The 11855-nt window shown below is 61.5% G+C and overlaps 2 protein-coding genes across 2 annotated transcripts; both read left to right on the top strand.

Annotated features, from left to right (window-relative positions):
* The first annotated feature begins 919 nt into the window (after window positions 1-919).
* Window positions 920-3720, top strand: LYNX1 (Ly6/neurotoxin 1). Its single transcript, XM_004618626.2, has 4 exons — window positions 920-1127; window positions 1542-1668; window positions 1977-2078; window positions 2154-3720. The coding sequence occupies exons 2-4, from the start codon at window positions 1617-1619 to the stop codon at window positions 2342-2344; spliced, it is 345 nt and encodes a 114-aa protein (XP_004618683.1). The 5' UTR covers window positions 920-1127; window positions 1542-1616; the 3' UTR covers window positions 2345-3720.
* Window positions 1982-6191, top strand: SLURP2 (secreted LY6/PLAUR domain containing 2). The gene is made up of 4 exons (XM_004618685.2): window positions 1982-2078; window positions 2154-2176; window positions 5799-5897; window positions 5974-6191. The coding sequence occupies exons 3-4, from the start codon at window positions 5807-5809 to the stop codon at window positions 6108-6110; spliced, it is 228 nt and encodes a 75-aa protein (XP_004618742.1). The 5' UTR covers window positions 1982-2078; window positions 2154-2176; window positions 5799-5806; the 3' UTR covers window positions 6111-6191.
* Window positions 6192-11855: the final 5664 nt, after the last annotated feature.

Below are 11855 nucleotides of genomic sequence, written 5' to 3'. Positions count from 1 at the left end.
CCCCCGCCTTGTCATTTTGGGTGAGCAGGCTGGAGAGTGGGGTGCTGGGAGAAGAAAGCAATGTGAGGACGCTGGCGGAGACCCTTTGGCGCTTCGGTGGAACGAGATGCAGAGACTTGTCTCTCAAAACCATAAACAGCAACACCACCGGGCCAGATCCCTGGGGCAGTGGGGAAGCCTGACTCACAGCAGACCCGAGGTCCATCCCCGCACCACATATGGCCCCAGCCCGCCCTGCCTGATTTCTGAGACCTGCATCTTTTCACGACACCCGTGTGCGGAGTGGGGGTGGGGGACGGGAAGGAGGCGGCCCCGAGAGGCGAAGCGGGGCGGGCAGGCGGGGCAGGCGGGACCTGGCCACAACTGGGGGCGGACAGGAGGCGGGGCCCAAATCTGATGAACAGGGCTGGGCGAGCCGCTAGTTCCTGCCACCCGGAGCCCCTGGAGCCCAGACAGAGCCAGAGCGAGGTCAAGGCCAAGGCCGGCCGCTTGGGACAGGCAGTCCAGAGCCGGAGGCGAGGCTGGTCCCAGCGGGCGGGGCCGGGGCTGATAGGGCGGGGCCGCGGTAGTAGGGGCGGGACCGCTAGTTGGGGGCGGGGTCTGATCCCGGGGCGGGGCCGTGTCGGGAGGCCTTGCTGGGGGCGGGGCCTTGACGGGGCGGGGCCCGATCGAAGCGGGGCCTGCCGGCCTCGCTGGGGGCGGGACCTTCAGGGGGCGGGGCCTGTCGGACTCCCTGGGGGCGGGGCCTGCGAGGTACCCTCCCGGCGTGGGCTGCACGGGGCGCGGAGACTCGGCGCGGTGGTCACTGGGGTGCTGACAGCGTCCAGGCGCCGGCGAGCGGCCGGTGAGTGGGGCCCGGGGAGGAGGCGGCGATGTCATGGGGCGCCGCCCCCCGGCTCGGGCTGCCGCAGTCTTTGGGGCGGGGCCTCGCCGGGCCGCCCCAGTCCGCCGTCCGAGAAGTGGGTCAGGGGAGACTCGGCTCCCGGCACGGGGTGGGCGCCCAGTCGAACCGTCTGAGACCCGGAGGGACTGGCTGTCCGCTCTGCCCCAGCTGCCCGGGGGGCGCCCCTCTCCGCACTGAGGTCAGCTGCCCGGCCCAGGCCCCGTTCCCAGATCTCCTTGCCCAGGTCTCGGCTTCCAGACACCCCTGCCCAGGTCCCGGCTCCCAAGTCCCCCTGCCCAGGTCCCCCTGCCCAGATCCCCCTGCCCAGATCCCGGCTCTCGCGCCTGGCCTCGCGGCCCTCTGACCTCGGTCCGGGTTCCCGCTCCCCGAGCTCAGACCAGAGCCCTCCATCGGCTCCTCGGCCCTTCCTGTGACATTGGGAGTGGAGGTGGGGACGCCACAGGAGCAGAAGGAGGGAAGCAGCGGGCAAGTTCGCCCACTGCCGGGGACTGTGCCAAGCACCCAGGCGACCCCCGCCCCCCCAGGGACTGGCCCCGTCAACAGCTCCTGCCTCCCGGTCCCTTCCTTCCCTGATGCCTGCTGAGTCAGGGGGGCTTCTCTGCCATCCTGCTTCAGTCCCGCTGTTTTATCTCTGCAGAGCTGCTATGCCTGGAGGAAGCGGGTGCCCACCCCTCCTGTCCTGAGCCTACTCTTCACTGCCCTCGCTCCCACCATGGCGCCCCTGCTGGCCCTGTGCCTGGTGGCGCTCATCAGCCTGCCTCTGGGTAAGATGCCAGGGAGGGGGCACACGGAACCGGAACCGTGTTTGGGGCTGGGCAAGGGCCCCTCCTGCCCGCCTCTCCTTCCTGGGGAAACCCCTCCTCTCTTTCCTAGAGAACGCTTCCCCTTGCCTGCCTCTCCTTGGGGAACCCTCTCCCCTCCCCCCTACCCGCCTCTCTTTCCTGGGGGACCCTTCCCCCTGCCTGCCTTTCTCTCCCTGGGGGAGCCTCCCCCCTTCCTGCCTCTCCTGGGAAAGTCTCCCCCCTTCCTGCCTCTCCTGGGGGAGCCCAGCGCCTCTGTGTCCTCCACCCAGCCACGGCTCTGGACTGCCACATCTGCACCTACAACGGGGAGAACTGCTTCAACCCCATGCGCTGCCCGTCCATGGTCTCCTACTGCATGACCACGCGCACCTGTGAGTGTGGGGCCAGGAAGGGCTGTGGGGAGGGGGCCCGGCCCACGCAGGCTCAGACCCTCGGTCACCCCGCAGACTACACCCCCACCCGCATGAAGGTGAGCAAGTCGTGCGTGCCCAAGTGCTTCGAGACGGTGTACGATGGCTACTCCAAGCATGCCACCACCACAGTCTGCTGCCAGTATGACCTCTGCAACACCGCCAGCCTCGCCGTCCCCGCCGCCCTGGCCCTCCTCCTTCCGGCTGCCCTCTGGGCTCTGCTCTGAGTCCCCTGCTGCCTGCCGGCCCCTTGGCCACACCCAGGACTGCCCTCCCCTCACCGGACCTGCCCTCCTGAGAAACAGGGTCCCCGTGAGAGGGGACTGGCTCTGTGGACGTGCTAGTGGTGGGGCTGCCTTGAGCACCGGCCCTTAGCAAGAGCTGCAGGCATGGAGGGCTTAGCCAGGGCCCGCTGCCCTGCCCTGGGCTGGAGGACCCACAGGACCCAGTGGCCAGATCTGTGCCCTGGCTTTTCCCTTCCTGCTGGCCAAATCCCTGACCTCCCTGGCCCTGTCCAGCTGGCTGTGGGCTGAGCTGGTTTCTATATTGGGCAGGTCACTCCTGGGCTGTCTGGGCGGGAGAGGCGGGAGGGGGCAATGGGCCCACAGAGCGGCCAGGCCCTGGGGAGAGGGTGCCCCCTTGTGGACATCCTGGGAGAGCCGGAATGCGGGAGTAGAGGGAGGGATCAGCCTCAGGCTTGGGTGGGGACGCCTGTGGGGGATGGGGCGGTTTCCCAGAGCCCCCTGACTCAGGGAGTGGCCTCCAACACCCCAGCCCTGCTGGGAGCTGGATCCCCGAGCCCATCCACAGTGACCCCACCTGTGTAAGAGGTGGGGCCTGCCCAGGGCTCAGACCTCCTCCTCCAGGAAGCCACACAGGCTTTCTTTGTTTCTTGGTGCCCAGTACCATGGCCCAGCGGACAGGAGGGTGGCTGGGCCCAGTGCTCTGCTACAGCCAGGATCTCCCCACCTGGACTCACCCCACAGGGGCTGTGCCCAGGAGCGGCCTGCGAGGACTTGCTCGGCTGCTTCCCGAGGTGCAGCCCGGTGAGCCCCTTACTGCCCCCCCCCCCACACACACACACACAGAGCTGGACCCAGCACCCACCCGGGGCCACCAAAAGTGAGACCTCCACATCTGCCTGTCCATCTGCCTGTCTTTCCTCTTGGTCCGGGCCCCAGCTCCAGGCCCAGAGTGCCCAGCGGGCTGGGGCGGGCTGTCCCTGCTGTGGGGGCCTCTGAACTTGGGGGTGGAGGCACATATGTCAGGCCTGCACATAGCAGGACAGGCCCGGCCCAGACACCCTCCGTAAGGTCTCTGCCCCCAGCGCTGCCTGCCCCTCCGCTGGTCTGCGGCAGAAACCGGAGCCCCTGGTGTGGGCACCCTGCCGTGTGGCAGATAGATGGCCCCTAGGCGGACCTCAAGTCTGGAACCGCCTGAGCCCCAACTACACCCCAGACCCTAGAGACAGAGATGCTGACATAGCCGAACCTGAGGGGCCAAGTCAGAGTTACTGGCCCTTCCTGCCTGCTCCCGAGCTGGGCCTTCCCGGCCAGAGTGCAGTGGTTCATGCTGTGCCCAAGAATAAACAGGTGGACCTGTGTGTGCCCTGCTGCCTGCCTGTGCCCACCTGCCAGTCCCAGCCAGCCAGGCCGGCTCGGCTGGTTCCAAGGAGCTGGGATTCGCCCAGGCACTGGGCACCAGGTATCGTGGGAGGCAGCTAGTTCTGCCTGAGAGGCCGCCCCGAAGCCCATCCAGGAACGAGGGGGGATCCAGGAGCCAGCAGAACTGTGTCCCCCGGGAGCGGGTCCAAGTTTGTCCAGCCCCATCTAAGGAGCCCTAGAGCCGGTCAGAGAATGCACATGCATGCACACACATCCACATGTACACAAATGCATATGCACACACACGCACACGTACACACAGGCACGCGCAAAGAAGGAAGGACCCCCATTCTGCTTTCCGCATCTCACCAGCCCAGCCTCCCCTAGACCCCTCGGTGCCCTCTGAAAACTCCAGGGCACAGGTACTGCCTGTGGGTCGGACACAGCAGGGACGCTTGGGAGGTAGGACAAGCAGCAGGACAGCCCCAGTTGGGCGGGGTGTAGGGGCAGGGTGGGGGGGGGGCGGGCGGGGCCGGGTGGCTATAAAGGCAGCGGGCCCTGCTGCTCCCCACATCATGCAGCTTCTCCTGGCACTCCTGCTGGCCTCGGCCCTACACCTGCACTTGGGTAAGCCCCTGCCCCATCCACCCCTCCCTCCCTGCACCAGACAGGCCGCAGCTTTCCAGCTGCTCATAGCCCGTGTCCTTGGCGGGTTCCCCCGGCTCCAGATTCCTTCCCATCCCTGGGCACCCCTGGGGTCCCTCTCACCTGCCTGCTCTGAGAGAGTAGCATACCCTCACCTGCCTCTTTCCCCTGGCTTGGGGCTGGGGGCACCTGTGCTTCCTCCTGGGACCCAGGGCAGTGGTGCTGAGCACAGACCACAGTCACAGCCTGGGGGAGGTGTCACAGCCCCTCCTGGGAGAGTCCCTGGAAATCCAGGAGGTCTTCTTAGAGGAGGAGGCAGTGGCCTGGGGTTGGGGTCTGCCCAGAGCAGAGGCAAAGTTGTGGCATGTGGGGTTGCGGGCAGATGACTTTCTCGTGAAGGGCAGAGGGCAGAGCGTGTAACCTAACATGCCCCCTCGAGGGTCTGGAAGGTCTGAGGCCTCGGCTGCTGCATCGGCCCCTCCCGGAAGGTCTCAGGCTGTGGTGGAAGGGGGGGCGGGGGCAGCCCCCAGGTCTCCAGCCAGGCGGGTGCTCCTGTGTGCTCACGTGTGTGCCCACCTGCTCTGTCTTCCCGTGTATGTTCATGCATGTACTCGTATGCACATGTGCCTGCCTGCCTGTGTCCATGTGTGTCCATGTCTCTGTGTTCCCATGTGGCCACATGTTCTATGTTCTCATGTGTGTCCACGTGTGCCAAGCGTGCCCATGTGCCATGTGCCCTGTGCAAAGCTCCGTGGGCCTGGCTGAGGTGGCTGCTGACCAGGGCACAGCCCACCTGCCTCAGATCTGTGGTGTTGGTTGGCTTGGGACTGGGACGTGGGGCGCCCCCGCAACCGCTGGACATAGGCACCCCACCCAGTCACTGGGTACCCTGCACCCCAACCCAAGCACGACCGCTTGTGTGCTAGGCGTTCTGGGTGGCCAAAGCACCATCTGGGCCTCGTCTGCTTCAGGGATGGTGCAGACTGCTGGCCCCCGAGCACAGATGGGGGAGCAGGGGTGGGTAGGCAGGAGGCAGAGCCTCGGGGTCTGCCCACGCAGTGCTGAGACCGCTTTGCAGTTACAGGTGCCCAGTGGCCCTGGGGGGCCCAGCCACTGCCAGTGCTCTGTCCACTGGGCCGGGATCCCCTACTGGGCTGTTCCTGCCCCAGAGGCAACAGGGCCGTGGCCACATTGGGGACCCCCTGCTCCCCACCCGTGGTCCCGGGGCTCAGAGAGGACTCAGCATGGGCCTGCATCCCGGGCCTGAATCCGCACCTGGAGTGATTGTCCGTGTCTGGGCTGAGAGTTGAGGGGTCCCCTGGGAGGGCAGGCATCAGGGCACCTCCCAGATTTTGAAGAGAGATGGACACCCCAAGATGAGTGACAAGTCACAGACCACATGACGGACCCCGTCCCGCCCCGCCCTCTACAGCCTGTGCCATGCAGTGTCACCAGTGCACGGGCTTTGGGACCTGCCACCACCAGGCCAGCTGCCTCGGGAACCCGGACCACTGTGTCACCATCGCCACCCGTGAGTGTAGACTGGCGCTGGAGGGTGGACACGGGGGGCAGGGGCTCGGGGCTTCAAGCTTCTGTCCGCCTGCCAGGAGTCACCGCCATCGTCCCGGACCTGCCTCTAGTGGTGAAGATGTGCTCCCGAGGCTGCCCTGAGCCGGCCAGCCTGGGCCTGGGCCCGCGCGTGTCTGTGTCCTGCTGCCAGGCCAGTGCCTGCAACCAGGACTGACCCTGCCCTCCCCCCACCCCCGCGACTCACCATGCACAGCCCCATGTTCTGAGCAACCAATAAAACTGTCTGGGTCACTCAGTGCAGCCTGATCCTGGAGGGCCCGCGCCTGGCAGGGCCACAGGTGCTCTTGGTCCAGTGCTCAGAGGTGGGCAGGAAACCCACCAGCCCTGGGGTCTGGGCTCGTTAGTGACCCCCGATCTGGTGCTCACCCTCTTTCCTCCCTGGGGCCCGTTCTCTGCCCCCAACCCGGCCATCCCTGGAGCCTCATGGGAGGATCAGCCCCCGAAGGGGTACGTGGGCCCATGTACCCCACACCCTACCCTCTGACCTTCCCCAAACAGGGTCCCCAGAAAGAGGACAGCAAGTGAGACGCACCCCAGCACAAGGCTTGACAGAGAGGCGGGGGTCAGGACACACCCCATAGGCCCATGTGGCAGGGGATGTTCCCCCTCCAGGGCTGGGGACAAGCCCATCCCTTATTCTGTGCCTCACACGATCCACGAATCATATTTACAGGTGGAAATACAGAACTCTGGGCTAGAACAGCGGGGAGGGCATTTGTCTTACATGCAGCCAACCCGGGTTCGATCCCCGGCATCCCACATGGCCCCTGAGCACTTTCCAGGAGTAATTCCTGAGTGCAGAGCCTGGAGGAATCCCTGAGCACTGCTGGGTGTGACCCAAAAACTAACCAACAAAAACAAAACAAAAAAAGAAAAGAAAACCAGAACTCTCTCTGTTTGGTGTTTGGGGTGCGGGGGCTCGGGGGCCCTGCTGTCCCCTGATGTGGGCACTGCTCCGGCCCAGGAGGGGTTTGTCAGCGACAGAGGTTCAGAAGAGAGGGGACCCATTGTCAGAGAATCGCACCCCCACCCCAGAGTGGATGGGCCAGTCTGCCCAGTGCGGCCGGGACTGTCCCAATGACCAATGTCCCTCACTCCCCGCAAGTAAGCACGTGGCGTCCACAGGTGTGGGGTGGCTGGAAACCACAGGTCCAGCAGGGCCACCACCCTGCCTAGGGCCTCCCCACACAAAGCCCCGCTCTGACCGGGTGGCAGAAGATCCCCACAGTGCAAAGGCTGGCTGGGAACATAAGCAAGTACAGTGGGCACAAGTGTACATGCATGCTGGTATACCGTGGACATGGCTGTAGTGGGTGTGTGCTAGGACAGTCAGCACACACGTGCACATACATGCTGGTATATCGTGCACATGGCTGCAGTGGGTGTGTGCTACGACAGTGGGCACACACATGTGGTGTGGGTATATGAGGACAGTGCCATTCCTATACTAGCATCTGTATCTCACTTTGGTCTAGTCACTAGTAAAAATTCTAGCAGGGTGCATGTGCCCGTGGAGTCTGAAACACTGTTACAGTAGCATGTACACTGCTATTACATGTCTCCAAACTGCTATTACATGTCTCTAAGCAGCAACAGATACCAGCAGTATGAGAACACTAACAGTGCACACACCTACCACATGCATAAACTAATATAGTGCACACACGCTTCTACACTTGCATATACTAGGAGTATAGACTAATACAGTGCATTTACTAGTGGTGTGTATAGACACAGAATACATGTAGATTACTGCAGTTTACATATACTAATTAGGTATACAGGTTCATATGAATAAACACAATATGCATATACTCAAACTGTATACTCTTCCACAGTGCATATATTATACACATATGTGCTCCCATGTGTACGGACTGGCAGCGTGCACACCTTCCCACACGTGCATATACTACACACTTATGTGCTCCTATGTGTACAGACTGACAGTGTGCACACCTTCCCAAAATGCATATACTGTATACGCATGTGCTACCGTATGTACAGACTGACTGTGCATATCCTTGCACAGCACACATATACAGTAATAAGGTGTCCACAGTTGTAGACAGAGCACATTGGCATGCAGCGAAGATGTCTCCTGGGAGTGGGACCCTAAGCTCTTGGTAAGCAAATAGGGTGGCTATTTTTTTTTCTGGATAGTCTGGTTTTTAATTCTGTTTTTAATTGCACCTGACAAAATACAGTTATCTGATGGTTCCTAGATTATGTTATTTCAATCAAACAAATTACATGTAGGTTAATGACGGCTTCCCCTTAGAAGTGATGCTGGCCTCACAGCATGAACTTCCTACCTAGAGCGCCAGGAAAAGGGCCCATGGCCTCAGCCGGGAAGGAATCTAACCCAACCTTTGCCACTCCTCACTGAAGGCGGCACAAAAGCCACCTATGCTCCAGGGAGCGGTGGTCCGACCCGCAGCTCCTGTAGGTTCCGGTGGCAGCCCAGCGGGTCAGACCAGACACCTTCTGGTTTTTTTTTTTTTTTTAATTTATTTTATTGAATCACCAAGTGGAAAGTTACAAAGTTCTCAGGCTTATATCTCAGTTACACAATGCTCAAACATCCATCCCTTCACCAGTACCCATATTCCACCACCAATAAAGACAAAAACAAAAGCAAAAACAAAACAAACAAACAAACAAACAAAAAAGTATACATCCCACCCCTCACCCCCCAACCCACCCCCTACGTGAGTAATAATTTCACTTCCTTTTCTCTTTACCTTGATTACATTCCAGATTTCAACACATAACTCACTATTGTTGTTAGAGTTTCAAAACAGACTCACTATTTTTGTTGGAATTTAGCCCCTAAGAATACAGTTCTATTAACAGAGAAATATTTGATAATAAGTTTTCCACTGATGAGAATGAAGAGATAAAATGTCGCGCAGCCGTGGTAGTGGCCGCGTGGTTTACAATTTCTGTATTATAGTAATTAAGTCCGCGAAGATTTAAGTTTGAAAATGAATCATTTCCCTTCCTGGAACAGCATGTAGCCAAAGTTAGTTCACAGTCTCCATACATGGGTGCAAGCACTTGCTGGAACCCCAATTCCTAAAGCTGTCTCTGGTTCCCGCTCGTTCCACATCCACCGGCTCTGCAGAGGCATGGGCACCCGGGCCGAAAACCCGGCCGGCCGGAGCCGAGCAGCGGCCCCGGCTGGGGCTGCCCCGGTATCCCGCGGCTGTTTCAAGTTCAAAGCACACTTTTTTTTTTTTTTCGCGCCAAAAGTTCATACCTTCTCAACGGACCCACAAAATGTCGGACACCACGCCTTCTCCCGGAGGGGAGAGAGACCAAGAAGGAAGGTTATTTCCTCTGTTAGCCGGCGTGGGGCAAAAGCTTAGTTCACAGTCTCCATACATGGGTGCAAGCACTTGCTGGAACCCCAATTCCTAAAGCTGCCAGACACCTTCTAAGCAGGGCCCCCAAGGGGCTGCACACTGGTGAGGATAGGTCGAGGCTTTCTCCAATGGGGGTCTCCCAGAGTGAGGGGTGCTCTGCTGGGCCCCTTACTCTCCCAGCATGGGAGTGGTGGTGGTCACTTGTTTGTTTTATTTTTAGACTGGGGGACTCCAAGGTGGCCCAGTAGCTGGATAGCTGATAGGCAGCTGGTGGCACCCTCCCCACAAAAAGAGAGAGAAGGGAAAGGGGTAAGCATAGTGGACCCCTGGGCCCTTGCGTTTTCCTGGGGAGGAGAACTTAGAGCATCTCCAGCAGAAACACGGTGGGTTCACTCAGGCTGCCCCAGCACCCACGGCGGGTGGGGTAACCTCTGCACCTCCAAAGCCAGGGACCAGAGCCACAGCACGGTGGGGAGGGAGGGCATTTGCCTCACACGCAGCCGGCCCCTGCTCAGTCCCCAGTATCCCGTATGGTTCCCCAACATCACCAGGAGTGACCCCTGAGTATTGCCAGGTGTGGCCCTGAAACAAAAACAAAACCCAAAGCCAAGTTGGGTGCCCTGACACGTGGCTGCTGGGCAGGCCCTGTGCCTGCTGGGTTCCATGGTGGAGTGAATTGGAGATCCTGCAAGAGCCCCAGGGCCGCACCTCTGTCCCCAGAGCCATACCCCTGTCCCCAGGGCGGACCCCTATCCCCAGAGCCTCATTCTCTGTCCCCAGGGCCGCCCAGGCCCCCTCAGGCACTGTAGAGCAATGCAGGCCAGGAGAGAGCTGTTGGTTGCCTGAGCACAGGGGCGAGCCCCTCCTGCCACTGTCTGAGTGCCAACGCCAGCTGGAGCTGTGCCTGACAGCACCGGGACGAGCGTCCAAGGGCACCTGAGACCCGCAGGGGAGAAGGGGCGGGCACTCTGCTTCTGCTGACAGTGCGGGGCAGGCACAGCAGGGCCACTCTCGGAAGTAAGGCCAGGAGGAAAGATCTGGCGTGACCGCAGTGCGCTGGACCCTGTAACCCTTGACCCGGCATACCTGACTCCATCACACCCTGACCCATCACACTCTGACCCCATCACACTCTGACCCTGACGGGGTCACACACTGACCTGACCCCATCACACTCTGGGAAACTGAGGGACAGGGTGACCCCTGGCCCTAGGTTCCCCACAAGTGATGTATGTGCCCTGGCAGGAGGTGCAGTCAGAGTCAGCCCGGAAGCTGAGGGCAGTGACGGGGGCCCAGCACAGTCTCTGGAGCCTGGGTGGGGACCGAGGCCCTGGGCTTGCTGAGACAATGGAGCAGCGGGAGCAGGCAGGAGGGGCTGCTTTTTTGTTGTTTGTTTGCTTTTCTGGGTCACACCCAGCGATACTCCTGACTCTGCACTCAGGAATTACTCCTGGCAGTGCTGCGCGATCATATAAGATGCTGGGAATCGAACCCGGGTTGGATGCGTGCAAGGCAAATGTCCTACCCGCTGTGCTATTGCTCCAGCCCAGGAGGTGATGCTTCTAATCCGCCAGCCTTGTTGGGGCGCCCCACCCTGCCCGCCAGGCCCAGAAGACCTGCCAGTCACTTCTGCTGCCCTGACCAGGGTCACCCAGGGGCCTCCACGGCCCACCAAGGCTCAGGGAGGCCCACTACCCCCAATACGCTGAGCCTGCAGGGGTCAGATGGAGCCCGTGTGGGAGCCCCACAGTGCTCGGGTACAGAGAGCACCGAGGGAGTGGGAGCAGCCGCAGGGGGATGGGGAGCACCAAGGGAGTGGGAGACCCCTGTGGGGACAGGAAGCACAGAGGGAGTGGGAGCACTCCTGTGGGGACAGGAAGCATGGAGGGGGTGGGAGCAGCCCCTGGGGGACGGGGAGCACAGAGGGGGTGGGAGACCTGCGCAAACCCACCCCATAGCTGCCCATTGTCTCTGCCGGGATGGGGTCTGGCGCTGGCCCACCCGCAGCGCCCACCCCTCCTTCTCTGCCTTTGTCCCCTTAAGCCTCTGAGCAAACTTGGACAGGTTGTCCAGGCATCGGTCATCCCAGAACTGCACACAGTGACCCCTCAGAGACAGGGGCTGGGGCGGGGCATCGGGGAGGGGCTTCAGCCTGGACTGGAGACCATAGCGTCCCCTGAGAGGGGACCCCAGGAAGGGGCTGATCAGTCAGGAGTGGGGGCAGCCCCCACTATGCCCAGCAAGTCCACCCTCCTTGGCCACCCCACTACCCACCCTCGCCGGTGTCCAGGGGAGTCCCCTGGATGACCAGGGGGCTTCCAGGGGACCAGGTCTTCCAGGGGACCAGGCTCAACTTGGGGGCGATGGCGGAATGAGGAAGGGGAAGGGTGGGGTAGGGAGCGGTGGGAAACAAGTGTGCTGGTGTTAGCGGACACGCCCAGCAGGAAAGGCTGGTCTACACCGCTCCCACAGGGAACCCGATGCCGCTAAGCAGCTGGGCTGACCGGTCAGGTTGCCATACCACCCTGCAC

This window comes from Sorex araneus, chromosome 2 (genome assembly GCF_027595985.1).
Source record: "Sorex araneus isolate mSorAra2 chromosome 2, mSorAra2.pri, whole genome shotgun sequence".
Classification (NCBI taxonomy): domain Eukaryota; kingdom Metazoa; phylum Chordata; class Mammalia; order Eulipotyphla; family Soricidae; genus Sorex; species Sorex araneus.
This window is presented reverse-complemented; position numbering and strand designations above follow the sequence as displayed.

Coding starts and splice junctions, on each gene's coding strand:
- LYNX1 (XM_004618626.2), top strand. CDS start 1,617: ATGGCGCCCCTGCTGGCCCTGTGCCTGGTGGCGCTCATCAGCCTGCCT. Junction 1,669..1,976: donor GCTCATCAGCCTGCCTCTGG/GTAAGATGCCAG, acceptor TCCTCCACCCAG/CCACGGCTCTGGACTGCCAC. Junction 2,079..2,153: donor CTGCATGACCACGCGCACCT/GTGAGTGTGGGG, acceptor GTCACCCCGCAG/ACTACACCCCCACCCGCATG.
- SLURP2 (XM_004618685.2), top strand. CDS start 5,807: ATGCAGTGTCACCAGTGCACGGGCTTTGGGACCTGCCACCACCAGGCC. Junction 5,898..5,973: donor CTGTGTCACCATCGCCACCC/GTGAGTGTAGAC, acceptor TCCGCCTGCCAG/GAGTCACCGCCATCGTCCCG.